A 17,401-nucleotide genomic window follows, 5' to 3' on the forward strand; every position below is an offset into this window, starting at 1 on the left:
TAACATCAGCATGCTCATAGCGCACTAACTTCTGCAATGATTTTTATTATTGTTTTATGTTCTCTTCCGGGGCCTTCAAGGATTGATGAAGAGGCATGCAACCTGGACTAGGGCGATTCCTCAGAGGAGGTCTGTCCCCCTGAGGGTGCACCGTCACATCATACCCAGCCATGCACCAGTGCAGATACTCGCACTTCGTTAGGTCCTGTTAGGCAGATAGTTGAGTTGTGAGTGGTGAATCACCAGGTGACAAGTGAGCACGAGCAGACACTGGTGGCAGGGGCAGCTGTGGAGAGTCTGGGTCGGGGGCGCATTCCTCTCCATGCTCTGCTCAGCTGGACACAGATGCTGAACCCTGGGGGCCGTCGCTGAGAAGGAGAATGATAGAGGTACAGCTGCACCTTTGCGAGATACTGGAAGACGTGCCACGCACACTGCACAATAGCAGAGAGGGTGGAGGAGTCCACCTCCAGCATTAGTGGAATAGTGGCTCAGGTAAGTGCGGGAATGTCTGCGATGGAGAGAATGCCAGCCTCCATTAAGCTTCAAGCATGGCTCACAAATGCGTTCATTCAGGCCAAGACAGCGGCCGGCGGGCTACCGATGCTAACATGTCTGCCACCTTAAATAGGCAGACAGATACTTTAGCAGGGGCCTTGCAACGCGTCACAGATGTGCTCCAAACTGTTGTCCAGCATAGTGGTAGGAGTGGTGTGGCCCTGAAGAGGGAGGATGGCGAAAAGGGACATGGAAGTTGGGACCCTATTCAAAGCGTTCCCACGCCTCAGCGCCACCCCCTCTTCCCCCCCCCCCCCCCCCCCCCCCCAAACCAGTGCCCGCAATGCTGCCTTCTCTCCCAATGATGGGCGAGACTGCCCCTGCACAGGTGCAGGTGGAGCAGTCTTTGGCAGGGCCCTCACAGGCTCCAAAACCCAGAGGGCGTAGGCCGAGAGCATTTCGGTAGTCAGGGCAGGGACCTGAGCAACAGGGGATGCACCACGTAGAGACAGTAGGAAGAGGAAAGCTAAGGTTTTGTAATCACCAATGGAATGCACAAGGGTTTCTGATAAGATGTCATGTTTTTCATTTCTATTTGTTTTTTCTTACATGCACACTAAATGTTATAAGTGTCTCCACACTGCCACATCTTGTCCATTCTTGAATCCCTTTTGTGAAAGCGCCCTTGCATGTGCTTCATCATGAATGCCAAGACTTGATGCCACCCATTAGGTGTATTTACAATGGGTGTATGTGTGGTTGAAGCACTGTTTTGTGCAAGGGGGGGGGGTGGTGAGGGAGGTGGTGCTGGTTGAGTAGTTCACTATCTTCAGTTTGCAGATCTCCTTATGAGAATCGATTAGATATGAGTGACTCCCTGGCATCATGAACAAGGAGGAGGAGGACGATGATACGCAAGCCAATGGCAGAGCAGCTGCTCTGCCATTGGCTTGCGTATCATCGTCCTCCTCCTCCTTGTCTTCAATGTTGCCGCAGATGCGGATGCTTCGTGAGCTCATGGGAGTTCCTCCACCTGTAACCCACTCTGTTGAGCGATGTTGTGCAGGATGCAACACACGACTGTTGTTCTGCACACCTTTGCTGGTAAGTACTGAAAGAATCCCTCAGATCGATCCAGGCACCTGAAGTGCATCTTGAGCATTCCAATGGCTTGTCCAATGCCAGATTTGGTGGTGATGTGACTGTTGTCGTACCGCTGCTGTGCCTCGTTGGTGGGGTTTCTCAGAGGTGTCGAGCCACGTCTGCAAGGGTATCCTTTGCCACTAAGGAGCCAGCCCTTAAGTCTGTCTTGTGCGAGAATGTTGGACTCACGCAAAATGAAGGAATCATGGCAGCTGCCAGGGAATTGGGCACACTCTTGCAGAAACCACTTCCAGTGGTCGCAAACCAGCTGCGCATTAATGGAGTGATATCCCTTTCGGCTGATGAACTATCCTGGCTCACGTGGAGGTCCTTGGATTGCTGCATATGTGCAATCAGTTGCGCCCTGCATCCATGGGAAGCCAGCCAGAGAGTGGAAACTCACTGCCATCTCAGCCTGGCTGATGTCGCAGCGGAAGTTGACGTAGTCAGATGCCCTGGCAAACGAGCCACCCGTGACCTGCCATATACACTTATGTGCAGATGACTGAGAGATCCTGGTGATGTCACCGTTGGCGTCTTGGAAGGATCGGAGGCGAAGAAATTGAGGGCAGTGGTGACTTTAACTGCGACGGGCAATGCGTTGCCACCAGGCCCAGCCGGGAGCAGCTCTGCATGAAGGAGCTTGCAGATGTCTGTGACCACCTGGCAACTCAATCTCAGCCTGCATAGACACTGCTCCTCAGATTCCAGGAAGTTCAGCCACTGCCTGTACATCCTCTTACGTGGGTACGGCCTTCTGCGATCTCGGCTCCTCCATTGGATCCCTCTCTGCTCTTCTGCAGGTCCTTGTGGCGCACCTCTGTTAAGTGGAGCTGCAACACTCAGGACTGCACACCGTGCCTGGCGCGGATTGTGATGTGCCTCCTCCTCAGATGTACTGTTGCATCGATCCATTGCGCCCCCCCAATCCTAAAGTTGTCAGTTTGAGGGGGTCCAATATGTAGGTAAATATGTATTAACACAAGAATTCTGAGCATGTACCAAGAAATCTCAATATGAACACAAACAACTCCCAGCCTAAGGTTTATCTGAGAGAACTGATTGCCCTGCTGCAAAAACTCACCTTTTATTCAGATGTGTCATTCACTGGTTTAAAGATCCAAGTGAGGGCTGGCTGCAACTTGCCTTCATTTCCAAGTCTTCTTTCAGAGGCCACGGGAGACACATTCAGGAGAAGTTAAAATGGTTTGTGTGTGTCAATACACAAAAAGTTAAACAGCTTCAAGTAGTTTAAATACTCCAATTGGCCCTTTAAATATCGTCCCACCAGTTTTAAGTGCCAGCGGGATGTCTGGCTGTCAGAAAGAAGCGCACGCACACCCAAACGCGTCTGGGTCAAACCTGGAAGTAGGTGCTTTGGAGCCGGGATGCGGTCCCGCTTTGAAAATGGAGAATTTACGACCCACCTGCGCCCGGCCCTCCCGTTCTTGGGGGTTAAAATTTACCCCACTGTGTTCAATGATACTTTCTGTTTCAAGCCTTTTGTGAGGTTAGAATTTAACTTTGTTTTTGGGGGAGAGGAGGCAGGTGAGCATCTACATTGTTGATGGCCTTAAAGGCCATAAAATGTCCAGCAGTTTGAAATAAATCTAAAATCTGAATACTTAACAGCTGTGGCTCCATGGTAGCACTTTTGCCTCTGAGTCAGAAGATTGTGGGTTCAGGTCCCACTCTAGAGACTTGAGCACATAATCCAGTTTGATACCACTGCAGTACTGAGGGAGAACTGCACTGTCGGAGGTGCTGTCTTTCGGGTGAGACGTTAAACCAAGACCCCGTCTGCCCGCTCAGGTGGAGGTAAAAGATCTCATGGCACTATTCTGAAGAAGAGCAGGGGAGTCCTGGACAATATTTATCCCTCAACCAACATCGCTAAAACGGACGATCTGATTATTCCCACATTGCTGTTTTTGGGATCTTGCTGTGCACAAAATGGATGCCACGTTTCCTACATTACAACGGTGACTACACTTCAAAAGTACTTCATTGGCTGTAAAGCACTTTGGGACGTCCTGAGGTCGTGACAGGTTCTATATCATTGCAAGTTTTTTCTTTCATTAACTAACCTGCTATAGAAAAGTAGAGCTGTCCAATATTGATTGGCAAATGATTTGTGCAGTTTTTAGCTGTATTACAGAATTCTGTCATACTGTCAATTGGATCATTTTTACACAGTTAAATTTTGGCAGGAGCGGGTTTAATGAAAACTTCATGTAGCTTTAATCTCAAGCCGAGCCATCTTTTGACCTTTACTAATGAATGTGACAGTGACATTTGTGGTGATTTAATTATTGCAACAAAAAGGCGGATGAGCTGTCCAAAAGTAAGGCCCCCGTGACAATTTCCTGCTTTACAGCGTACTAGTGCAAGCTTTGTTCATGCTAGCAGTTCATTTGTTACCCTGTGAACTAATTCACACTAGCAATATAGCAAATGTGAAAATCTGGGCCTTTTGATATTCAAATTGGAGTTAATTTGTTAAAGTGTCACTAATGTGAAATGTACACATCAGTCAGTATCAATGAAGAGACAAGACGAGTTAATGTTCCACTGATGTCAGACACCAAGAGCTCAATACTGCAGAAAGCCTAGAGGAGTATAGAAAGTGCAGGGGTGAAATTAAAAAGGAAATTAGGAAAGCAAAGAAAGGGCATGAAAAAACACTGGCAAGTAAAATTAAGGAAAACCCATAATTGTTTTATAAATACATTAAGAACAAGAGGATGACTAAGGAAAGTGTAGGGCCTTTTAGAGTCCAAAAAGGTTACCTATGTGTGGAGGCGGAAGATGTGGGTATGGTTCTTAATAAATACTTTGCGTCTGTCTTCACAAAAGAGGGGGACAATGCAGAGATTATAGTTAAGGTGGAGGAGTGTAAAATTATTGGATGGGATAAACATAGTGAGAGAGGAAGTATTGAGGGGACTAGCATCTTTTGAAAGTAGATAAATCGTCAGGCCCGGATGAAATGTATCCCAGGCTGTTAAGAGAAGCAAGGGAGGAAATAGGGGAGGCTCTGACCATCATTTTCTAATCCTTCCTGGCTAAAGGCATGGTGCCGGAGGATTGGAGGACTGCTAATGTTGTACTGTTGTTTGAAAAGGGAGAAAGAGATGGACCGAGTAATTATAGGCCAGTCAGTCTAATTTTGGTGGTGGGCACATTATTGGAATCGATTCTGAGGGACAGCATAAATCGTCATTCAGAAAGTCATGGGTTAATCAAGGACAGTCAGCATGGATTTGTTAAAAGAAGGTAGTGTCTGACCAACTTGATATTTTTTGAAGGTAACAAGAAGGGTCGATGAGGGTAACACGTTCGATGTAGCATACATGGATTTTAGCAAGGCTTTTAAGAAGGTCCCACGTGGCAGATTGGTCAAAAAAGTAAAAGCCCATGGGATCCGAGGAAAGGTGGTTAGTTGGATCCAAAATTAGCTCAGTGGCAGGAAGCAAAGGGTAATGGTTGACGGGTGTTTTTGCGACTGGAAGGCTGTTTCCAGTGGGGTCCCGCAAGGCTCAGCACTAGGTCCCTTGCTTTTTGTGGTATATATCAATGATTAGGATGAATGTGGGAGGCTTGATCAAGAAATTTGCAGATGATACAAAAATTGGCCATGTGGTTGATAGTGAGGAGGAAAGCTGAAGACTGCAGCAAGATTTCAATGGACTGGTCAGGTGGGCAGAAAAGTGGCAAATGGAATTCAATCCAGAGAAGTGTGAGGTAATGCATTTGGGGGTCAAAAAAGACAAGGGAGTACACAGTAATTGGGAGGATACTGAGAGGTGTAGAGGAACAAAGGGACCTTGGAGTGCACGTCCACAGATCCCTGAAGGTAGCAGGACAGACAGATAAGGTGGTTCAAAAGGCATACGGGATACTTTCTCTTAGCTGAGGCATAGAATATAAAAGCAGGGAGGTTTTGCTAGAACTGTATAAAACATTGGTTAGGCCACAGCTTGAGTACTAAGTACAGTTCTGGTCACCACATTACAGGAAAGATGTGATTACACTAAAGAGGATACAGAGGAGATTTACGAAGATGTTGCCAGGGCTAGAGAATTTTAGCTATGAGAAAATATTGGATAGGCTGGGGTTGTTTTCTTTGGAACAAAGGAGGCTGAGGGGAGATTTAATTGAGGTATATAAAATTATGAAGAGACTAGATAGGGAGGACCTATTTCCCTTAGCAGAGGGGTCAGTGATCAGGGGACATAGATTTAAAGTAATTGGTAGAAGGATTAGAGGGGAGCTGAGGAGAAATTTTTTCACCCAGAGGCTGATGGGAGTCTGGAACTCACTGCCTGATAGGGTGGTAGAGGCAGAAACCCTCAACTCATTTAAAAAGTATTTGGATGTGCACTTGACGTGCCGTAACCTACAGAGCTACGGAGCAAGCGCTGGAAAGTGGGATTAAGCAGGATAGCTCTTTTTCGGCTAGCACAGAAACAATGGGCCGAATGGCTGCCTTCTGTGGCGTAACTTTCTATGATTCTATGAAATATTAACTGCATGTTCATTCTACAGGTGCTGACAACTATGTTTCTAGCTTTTTCTGTTTTTGTTACTGTTTTGGGTATAACTTTGTACAAAAGAGAAACTTGCATTTATGTATCACTTTGTTATGTCCTCAGTATCTCCCCAAAGTATTTCACATCTAATTAATTAGTTATGAAACGTGCTCGCTGTTTATCTAGACAAACATGGCAGCCAGTTTGTGCACAGCAAGTTCTTAGAAATAGTAAATGAGAGAAATGGTTAGTTAATCGTTTTTGATGTCGGTCGAGGGAAGAATGTTGGTCAGGACACCGTAATAACTTCCTACTTTTCTTCACATTGTGCAATGGAATCTTGTACATCCACCTGAATAGGCAGCCAGGGCTATAGTTTAATGCCTCAGCCAAAGGATGAGACATTGAACAAAGGCTGCACTTCCTCAGTACTCAATTGAAGTGTCAAACTAGGTTATGAGCTCAAGTCCTGGCGTGGGTCTTGAATCCGCAACCTCCTGACTCATGAGAATGATGCCACTGAGCCAAGCACTGCAGGAGGATGTAGCCAGATTAGGAGAGTGGTCAAATATATTAGAAATGCAGTTCAACATAGATAAATATGAAGTAATACATTTTAAGAGGAAAAACAGTGCAAATATACCATAAAAAGGATCTTCCAAGCTTTGCCTTTATGGACTACATGGAGAGTAACAAGGAGCCTTGAAAGCAAGATAGAATGTTTCTATTACATTGCATATATCTCGAGCTGTTGCTACTAACAGATTTTAGTATTTCAGGTTTAGAATTTATCCACAGAAGAGGCAATAGTGCTAAGAACTGTCCTTTCCAAATTTGCAGATCCACAAAACATGAGCAGGTCAAATTGGCGAGTAAGAACTACAAGCGTGAATAGAACTCAGTTGCGCTAGATTGCCAAGACTTGTGGGCCATGTGGTCCACAGACCACAGTTTGGACAATCCTGCCGTAAAGATAAAATTGCTAAAGAACGTTATAAAGGAAGTTCTTGTTTGTTTTGTGGGGTAAAAAGAGAAAAACTGTCTTTCAGTTACCAAATTGTTTCCCTTTTAGACTAATTGTGTTTATGCTGATTTGTTTTCATCAGTGCACAGCCCGCCACTGGCATTGCATATTCACATCCATCCACGCCAGCCAGTTACACCGTACAGCAAGCTCCACCAGCGGCCCATGCAGTCACTGCAGCTTATGCTCCTGTGCCTGCCACACAAGCAGTGAGACCAGTGACCTCAGCAGCATATGGAAGCTATCCGGCACATTCTGTGGCAGACTATAGCTACGGACAAAGGCAACCAGAAGCTGCACCACAACAAACACCGGCTACGACACAAAGCTACCAGGTAACCTATATAGCATTTCCTGCTCCAGAGTAAGGTCAGCAGTTTTACTTACAGGGCTCCATGAGGGAGTCCTATGTATAGGAGGTGGGTATATAAATTATATTCTGTTTCAATGCTTCGTGCTTTGTAATGGGAAATGCTAATCTGTCTCACCTGTGCCCCAATGAAGACTAGTTTTGATTTGACCATTTCAAAGAATTAGATAATACCAAGTAACTTGCCTATATCAAAGTGAGGTCTCCTAATTGAAGTAATGCTGTCGCTTTTTGGTGCCCACTTAATTAGCTGCATAACTTATCTGTACTGCATAAGTAAATGCTAATGGTGAAATTGTGCATTTTCTATGGGAAATAATGGAGCCTGAGTACAAATTAAAAATTAATGTCTCTTTTGGGTTACTCTTATGTTGGTCTGTGATGATTGTAGAAGATGATGGTCACTTGGCTTTGGAGTAGGTAGTTATTCACAATGCCAAGTTTCTCAGTTAGAATAATGGTACTTGTGGAGAATTCACCTGAGGTAGGTTTTTAATTTAAAGACATAATAAAATTAGAGCTAGGCCAGGTAGGAGTGAAATCAGGAGTCACAAAAAGAGTAGTGGAAATCTGGAATCCTCTTTCCCCCAAAAGGCTGGATGCTGGGTCAATTGGAAATTTCAAAACTGAGATCAATAAATGTTAGGTAACGGTATCGAGGTGGAAAGGCGGCTAAATGGAGTTGAATTACAGATCAGCCATGAAATTGAATGGCAAAACAGGCTCAAAGGGCTGAATGGCCTACTCCTGTTCCTTAAGAATTTTATCTGTCCTGTCATCACAGTGCAATTACTTTGCAAGTCTTGTTTTTGGATTGTTTCTTCTGAGTTTGCGTAGCTTTTCTTTGAGGCCTCAAACTGCTTAATGAGCTCAAGTCTTGAACTTTTATGTTTTGTGTTATTCCTTCTGTTTTGTCAAAAATGGCAAATATGCATTGTTCTTACAATGTATGTTTGTGTGAGGAGTCCTGCACTTAGTGGCAATGTATCTTCATGTTGGTACTTTTTAGTATTTATTGTAATGAGCAATTTGCAAATGTGCTTTCTTTGAAAATTTGCCTCCTAATGTAGATGGTAATTGATTGTTGAATTCATGTAGTTCCTGATTCTAGCCACAGTGAGCAATCTGGAATATGCATCAGAGATGTGTTGCTTCCTTCTGCCCAAAAATTACTTATACCTGTAAATGGTTGTTACATTTCAGAAAATTATTAAACTTGCCCTCTTTTAACTTTACAGTATAACTGGTGAAGTAGTGTTGCTCTTATTAGAGCTGCTTAGTGTTTTTCTTTAGCTTCATTGGGGATATAATGAAATTGATGAGCTGATTTCAAAATTCAATCAAAAAAAATTAATTCTGGTTCCAGCAAAAATGTATTTTTGATATGGAGCAATACACCTTGTTCATGAGCAGGACAATTCTTTAGAATGATTAGTGGAACTGTTTGTCTTAACAGACCGGGGGGATTCTTAACAGCAGTTGTACGAGTAGAGTTGAAACCTGTGGCAGTGCATCTGCTGACTGATTTTCATTCTGAAAGCAAAATGAAATTTCCCTAAATATCTTAAGATTGGCATTTGGGTGGATGTGTAACAAATGCAATGGGTTATGTGGATTGCATAAATGATGCACTACCCGTTTACATTTGATTTTGACATTTATAATGAGTCAGTGGCAATACTGCTTATTGTAAAACTGAAATTATTTCTTCCCAAGCAAAAAAATTGTGTCATTGCTCGAACATTGCGTCCTTAGATTATGTACTTCCTTTTTCTTTTGTTTTGGAAGGCAGTCTGCTCAGTTTCAATTTCTCAATAACCAGGTAAGTCTATAATGCTTTGTACTAAATTTTCCTTTACAGGGTTCAAAATACATATTTTTTGTTTAATACTGAATGTGCTTGGGGACAATTGAGACGGGGAGAAGACGAATATTCTTGACAATGCACAAATGCTATTATTAATGCAGAAATACCATCATAGTCTTCAAAGCACTGTAGTGGATATGACAAACTATTAATGAAAATGTAACTAAATGCTGAGTAAGCCTGTGTAAATGTTTTTTGTAGCAAGGCTTTATGCTTTTAATTTAGGACTCCAGGGTTAGTGCAGGAACTATTTTGCCCAATGACAAATGGATGTGAAGCTGATCCACAATTGCTTAAAATCGTTGTGTGGCACTAGATTAAACTTGCCAAACCAAATAAAAGCTAAGCACATCAAGCTTAATGTTCTATTCAGCATGCATCATCTTTCTGCATATTAATTTTAATTAGCAAAAATACAATTGACTTTATAAAGTTGCGTGTAAGTGGGGCCCTCACTTTTCATAATTCATTGCACTGTGAAATTGCAGCTTATACCTTCAAGGCTGAATAGTTATCTTGTTTTTTTTCTACTTGATATGAAATTCAGTTGACATCGCAACACAGTTATAGTTGCTTTTCAGAAGCTCTTAAGTTTAAAATCTACGGAAAAGAAACTATTCATGCTGTAGTACAGAAATGATTACAGACTGGTATTGGCCAGACTTCCCATCTTTGTAATCCAGTGTACATTTATAGATGGGTAGATTGTGGGATGAAGCCAACTTAAGAGCACATCTGGCGTAGAAGGACCTCTATCCTTAGAATGAAGGCAAGTATGGCTGTTCACACCCACTTCTCTTGTTGGGAAAGCTGATTGCAGACACCTGTGCGGTTGATCTGTTAAAATCTCTCCAGGTTAGAGTTGGAGCTACTGGTGGACATAGATTTTTGGAATCAATTGGGCACGGCTTTGGGAAAGCTTCTCAAGTGTGCCATTTTAAAGGGGCAGCAACTCCCATTTCACTCCAAATATGCAGTCACTTGTACCAATATTCAACATCAACCAATGATTCCATACAGTGGTAAATGTTTGCTCCAGTTTTCGTGAAAGGTTTTTGTCTTTCCTTCCTCCCCATCCCCTTTCCCACAACAAAAAATAGTGACTTATGCCCGAGAACAGTTCCACAGATGGCAGCAGTTCTCTGTTACCTCTAGTATGTGCCTGAACGATGAGTGTTGGGCTTTTTGCTCAGTAAGGGAGAGGCAAGGATCAGACTCCGTGCAGCACCATGTGATGCACTGACCTATTGGAGTACTCAGGATGAGTGTTTATGTCTGAGATGCATACAGATACTTTTCTGGGGGGAAGGAGGCTGGTATTTACTGTTCTTTTTTGTTTAAGAACTGTTTAATGTATAGGTTTTTAGTTGTGCTGATAGATGCATTAATAATTTTTGTAAGTAACTATTGTTAACCTACCTGTCCTTTGAGAGCAATACTCGCCAGCATTGATAGTGCACTGCAGAAAAACAATTTTTTTGTTCCTGTACATTTAGTTTATATGGATTACAGTTGACTCTATCAAGTTAATTGCATATAAACTACTTCTAAAATTATTTAAGATTCCAATTTCTTGAGAGTTCAGAAATGTGTTCATGAAGTAGCAAATCCAGTTCTTAATTTAGCACTAATTGGCAATCTCAACGATGCCACAGGATGGCTGTTTGAAAAGAAAAACTTGTCACATTGATGCATTGTAAGGTGCTCTTGAGGTTGGGGCTGAAGCATTTTGGGGAGTGCATGATGTTGCCACTGGGTGCCTAACCTCTGAAGAGTTCCATTCCCAGCACTAACATACATCACCATGATATGCAGAAAAATTAGAAATGTTATTTTAAATTTAAAAAATCTTAACCTTTAATAAGGTGTTTTGAGTATTGATTTAAATGTTCCATCTGTACATTGGAGCACCCAACTTCGAAGGGAAGGGTGTGTTAATGCCATCACCCCTGACAGCGTACACGCACAATCTGATTTAATATCCCAGCTTGAAAATATGTACTGTTACATCAGTCTTAAACCAGTGACCAGCCACATAGGTGTGTAACAAGATTCTGGTTGTGTGGAGGAAGGTGGAATAAATCCCATTTTCATGCCCTAATAAATTATATTTAATTTGGATATCACAATGGTCCTGCAGTGCTGTAAGGCCATTAATGTGGCATGTGTTGGTAAGTTAGTTGTCTTTAGTTTGAGTTATGTTGTGTTGTCACCTCTTGAAATATATTGCCTTTCGTAATTGGCTGAATATTACATGGGTTATCAGAAACTCACATTAGGTCAGGGTGTGTAAACTTTAGGTACAGAAAGTCCTTTAAATCTTGATGTATTTCAACCACTTGAGGTTTGCAAGCTCTGCTAAATTAAAATTTAAAACCAGTTTTAGTTCAAAAAAATATTGTAAGCCATTGAATTGCAATCTGCTCAATCCCCTCACCCCAGCTAAATCAGATGTTAGAGGATTGGAATCTTGCTATGTAAACTTCAATCACAGATTAAAGCAGGTATTCATTTTGCCTAATTATACTATCTTAATTTTAAGTTCTTGCCAATGTTCGATTCTTTGGATACGAAGCTTTGATATAAGTGGAGCTACAGTAGAATTTTTTTTATAGCACCGAATTTTAAACAAAACTCTTTTCCACATCAAGAGTCTTACTGAAACTACGTGTGTGTGTGTTTATATCTTTATATATATATATTATATATATATATTGGCATTGATCTTGCTATAATGAATCACAAAGTCTCTTTCTGCAGCAGTACTACGCACAAGGAGGAAATTCGGACAAGACAGAGTGGGGTTGGATGACAGACTTGATCTATGGTTCATCTAAGGTGCTTGTGGAGAAAGCTTAATTAACTTTGTATGTAAGGTAGATAGCCGCTAAACGGTCAGCTCAGAACATCGCGTATCTCCTTTTAATGCAGTTAAAAAAATTAAAACCATTAGTGTAAAGACTGTAGCAAATGAAGTTTTTTTTTTAAGAATTACAACAATTGTTCATTTGCAAAAGTACTTTTGTATCTTTTTTAATAGAGGAATATATGTTTATAAAGTGGATAAAAGGTACACAGCTGGGCTCTGCAGTCTGTGGTTTTATAACACCAATGGTGACCCTGACCATCTAAGTTATCAGCAATAAAGCTGAGAGTTGTCTGTGCTGGTCCAGGTCACGAGTGGTACAAAAGTTACGTCTGGCAAGTGAGCATCTTGAACTTGTCTGATTTCTTTTAAAACTTTCAGGTGCTATTTTTGTGGCTATAAACTATCTAATATTTTTATATCACAAATGAACCCAAGAAATATCACCAGCTAGTCAGTATTGTCACTAGGCATATTCTGTGTAATGGAATCAATACACTATAGGAAACATTACACACAACCCAATACCCTTGTGTTGTGATGCTCTTAATTCAACACCTCACATTGCTCCCACTACTACCACCGATAACAGACCTGTAACCACCAGTAATTAATCCTCAGGTTATGCAGCTCAAAATCCTATCGATATAACCCAAGTTTGGAAGGGCAAGATCTACAATTGTACTAGGTGGGTTTTTCTTCCCCCTCTTTTCTCCCCCCCCCCCCCCCCCCCACCAAAAAAAAACAGTTCAAATAGATAAAGTATTAAATTTTCACATGTGCCATTACACTTTAGTGATAACACTGGGTCATGTTGGTTTGGTTCATAAGTTTAAAAAAAAAAAAATCCTGTACTGCAAAAACCAGATGTGCGGCCTGTTCATACTGTGTTTTACTTTAAGTCAAAATAATTATGTGGGTATGGAATTTCCCCCTCTTCCCCTCCCCCCCACCCCCCACCCCAGATTATACCACAGCTCTACAGGTTAGAGTTGTGCTATAAGTTGTCAATCCTACCGAGAGAACGCCATAGCGTAACCCTGACTGCATATGATGCATGAGCTGGACGCTCATCAAGCGTACCGGATGTATTGAGATTAGTGCCAAGCGTTAATGGTATTTTCAAGATGGCAACAGCTCTTGACGACTAGTCTGATGATGCTTTTTGGTGGAGGGTAGGTTTATTTGTAATATTCTGGCAGTTTTGTGTTGCAGTCATTCATGTATTTTCCTTGTCTGTAATGTAGGACAGTTACAGTTATGCACGTTCCACAGCAACAGCACCAAGTTATGATAAACAGTACTATCAGCAACCTGTCTCAGCTGCTGCTCAACCTCAGCGCACAGCCACAGATTCATACTACCAGACAAGTGAGTGAAGCATTTTCTGAATTTATGTTTATATTGAGGATTAACTAATAGGACAGAACTTCGCTCTCTGATGGCTTAGCTGGCTAAATCAGTGACTAGCTGAGCCACGCAGCCTGGAAAGGTTCTATGTTCGATCCTGGCCTGTGCTGAGTTAGTTGATCTCAGCAAGATGGTGATAGGGACTATAAATTGACCTCAGTGTTCCTAGGCTAGGGAGAGAGGAATATCAACCAAGGTTCCTGCTCCTGATCACTATACAGTGATCCCTGATGAAAAGTATGCAATGTGACCATTGGGTGAGGACAAGATTAGGCTTGGATACAATCAGAGCCTGGGACTCTCACCTTCTAGGTGCAACATGAAGAATGACAGTTTAAAGGAGATACTGAAGGCAATTTGGCACTGTGGAACCATACCTCAACAAGATTATGGCCTTAGGGAAGGAAGCAAAAAAAAGTTAATTTTGTTTGGGTTTAATTTTTCTATATTTTGTTTGTGCTATGAAACGTCCGTGCAAATATTTGACCTGGTAATGATTGTGCCAGTGTGCATGGGAGGTAAGCAAATTAAAATGTGCAAAACTGCCCCTTCTAAATTTTCTATTTTATAGTATTGTATTTGTAATCTTTGAATCTATAGTTGATATTTTGTTTTTAAACAGTCAAGAATTGTTACGAAATTGTAGCTGTCATATATTGAACCTGCATTTCCTGTCCATCACACTTCAAATGTCATGCTCAGATTTGTCATACTTCAAAAATATATTATGAAGAAAGAATGAACTCTACAGGAGCACAAAATGCCAGTCAGAATAAAAACAACCTCATAATTAATGAAGTATTTACTTAATAGCAATTAGTTCTTGTAGCCTTTAAAGGGGCACACGTTTACATTTAGCAGAAGAATAATGTATAGTACAATGTCCCTGTCCTTTTGAAACAGTGCATCCTCTGACTTAAATGAGCAGCACTATGGAAGATTTATGTATTCTTGGATCTAGTGTCTGTCACATTCTAGATGTTGAAATTTGTTACAGATGCAGAACAGTTTTTTTTTAAAAAGCCAGTCTGACCTGCACCCTGAAATCTACACAGTTGCATCTGATTTTATAGTTTCTAATTGTGAGGTCATCTGCTTTGGATCTGGGAAGGACAAATTGGAATATTTTCTAAATAGTGAGACACTAGGAGCTGTGCAGGAGCAAAGGGATTGTTCGTGTGCACAGATCACTAGTAGCTAATGCACAGGTACAAAACATATTCAAAAGGCTAATGGAATGTTAGCCTTTACCTCAAGGGGGTTGGAATACAAAAGTGAAGAAGTGATGCTTCAGTTGTAGAGCCTTGGTCAGACGCCATATGGAGAACTGATTTCAGTTTTGGGCACCGCTCCTCAGGAAAGATGTATTGTCTTTAGAGGAGGTACAGCGCAGGTTCATCCGAATGGTAACCGGGCCTACAGAGTTAATTTATGAAGACGGGTTGCATAAACTTGGTTTGTATTACCTTGAGTTTAGTTAGTTGAGGGGTGATGTAATCAGGTTGTTTAAAGTGATAAAGGGATTTGATCATGTAGATATTTTGCTGATGGTGGAATCAAGAACAAGGGGGTATAATCTTAAAGTTAGAGCTAAGCAATTTAGGAGTGAAATCAGGAAGCACTTTTTCACACACAGGTTAGTGGAAATCTGGAACTCTCTTCCCCCAAAAGGCTGTGTATGCTGAGTCATTTGAAATTTTTGAGATTGATAGATTTTTGTTAGGTAAGGATATCAAGGAATATGGATCAGAGGCAGTAAATGGAGTTGAGGTACAGTGTAAGGAATCGTTTTAATTTAAGTAAGCTTGTTCAGATGCATTAACGTCAAAGCTGGAATTGGAATTCCTCTCCAGTGTGTCTCGGTGTAATCAAGTTACACCAAATCAGATAACATTTAGCCTTTTTTTGTCTTTCAGTAGCTCCTAAAACCAGTTTCAGCCAATCTGGAACACCGTACACACAAACTCAACCGTCAAGGCAAGTTACTGCAATAAAGCCTGCACCCACTCCAATCCCGGTTACAACCAGTTATGCAGTGTATCCTGTGGTAACAACTGTGCAACCCACTGTGCAGCCTACTGCAGCGGTGGCCACAGCTGCTGTATCTTACACACAGACACCCTCGTACAATACAACTCCAGTCAGTTATTCAGGTAAGCAATTCTCCCTTTTGTAGAGCTGTCTAAATATCCTTTTAATGACTTGTCCATTATTGTTTTTGGTATAGTTCTTGGCTTGTATCTGCAGTTGAGAATTTTTGGTCAGTATGGCACTTTTGGGTGGCTACTTTTTCATGCTTTTTCTACCTAGCCCCTTTAGCTATTTACACACTGTCCAGCATATGTCTTTTATTTCTTTGATTTCTCTCTTTATGCCTCCTTTTGTCTTGTGCTAATATCATGTCCTCCATGTCATCATCTGCTATCCTCCACCCAAGCACTTCACAGCTCATTCTATTTCTTTTCCTGTGTTTTTTTGTTTTTTTTTCTTTTGCCTTTCCCTTGTGTTCTTTTCTAAATGCTGTTCTTTTGTAATATCTCCTAGCCCTGAGGAAGTGTTTAAGGCCTGAAACATCAACTGCTGTTTTTTCCACAGCCACAGCTATGTGTTTCCAGCTTTTTTTCTATTTTTTTTTTTGGCACTGTATGCTTTCCTTTCCGAAATTGAGGTTGAACCTAAAAGCTCATTTGTGCAAGTGTTATACTACTTTATCTCAAAGGAGCTAAGATAGTGTCCAAAGACCAATTAAAGTAGCCAGGGCTTTTCCCAGCAGTATGTTGGTGTTGCATCTTCTGCTCCTTTCTCTCAATCAAGTTGAAGATTCATTAATACAAAGTAGCATAGCATCAGATTTTGACGCTGGTTTTAGTCAGCACTTACTAGATGCTCCAGTTTGCCAGCTTCCACTTCATGTCCAGACTGCAAAGTGGAACCCCTAAAATGAACAGTGGAAAGATTGCAGTGTTAATAGCTGCTGTTCTGTTGCTTGGTTATTCAATAAGGGTGGAGAGTGATAATTAAAGCATGATGCCCATTATTCACATTTTGAAGTTGTTTGTAATTGCAGTTCTGTGTTTTATTAGGGTCAAGTTACTCTGGTTATGAAGCTGCTGTGTACTCTGCAGCTACATCGTACTATCAGCAACCACAGAAGCCCCCAACCACCACTTGGACTAGCACTGGGACTGGGACAGGAACCAGCGCCAATACGGGAAGCACTTTCATCAAAAAACCTGCCTTCCAGAACAAACAACAAAAACCGAAGCCACCGCCTAAACAGCCACAGCTCCATTATTGTGATGTCTGTAAAATTAGCTGTGCTGGCCCACAGGTAACTGGTTTAGAGAAAATAGCATATTACTATCTGCACAGCTGTATTTCTACATGTTGAGGAAGAATGGTTCTTCCCTTTTAACAAAGGTGGACAGTTCAGGTTCTCTAAGGAATACTAGCCCCAAAGATTTGTGCATCTGTATTTTAACACTGCTCTTAAATTGATCCTTGCTCCTTGCTGAACAGTGTCATAGCACCATGTCTATCTATATAAAAAGTTTTGCACGTAGCACACTCTTTCTGTGAGCATCACACTTTGTCTTATTTTAGCATATCCATTGAGCAACACCACACCAGAGTCTGCTAGTGTACAAAAAGAAAGTCTCTTCCCACTCTCCTGAAAATGCTGGCTCATTTT

General features: G+C 41.7%; 1 protein-coding gene across 5 annotated transcripts in view; it reads left to right on the forward strand.

Annotated features, from left to right (window-relative positions):
* Nucleotides 1–17,401, forward strand: part of LOC137299415 (zinc finger RNA-binding protein-like) — a 68,875-nt gene that overhangs the window by 12,535 nt on the left and 38,939 nt on the right. The window contains exons 3-7 of one of the 5 annotated variants that reach the window (XM_067968136.1): nucleotides 7,280–7,532; nucleotides 12,195–12,272; nucleotides 13,548–13,671; nucleotides 15,627–15,863; nucleotides 16,794–17,041. In XM_067968136.1, the coding sequence (XP_067824237.1) occupies nucleotides 7,280–7,532; nucleotides 12,195–12,272; nucleotides 13,548–13,671; nucleotides 15,627–15,863; nucleotides 16,794–17,041 (940 nt within the window). The remainder of the gene's footprint in view (nucleotides 1–7,279; nucleotides 7,533–12,194; nucleotides 12,273–13,547; nucleotides 13,672–15,626; nucleotides 15,864–16,793; nucleotides 17,042–17,401) is intronic. The other 4 variants (XM_067968139.1, XM_067968137.1, XM_067968140.1 and 1 more) reach the window with 4 other exon arrangements.

The sequence above is a fragment of the Heptranchias perlo genome, chromosome 29 (assembly GCF_035084215.1).
Source record: "Heptranchias perlo isolate sHepPer1 chromosome 29, sHepPer1.hap1, whole genome shotgun sequence".
In the NCBI taxonomy this organism is placed as follows: Eukaryota; Metazoa; Chordata; class Chondrichthyes; order Hexanchiformes; family Hexanchidae; genus Heptranchias; species Heptranchias perlo.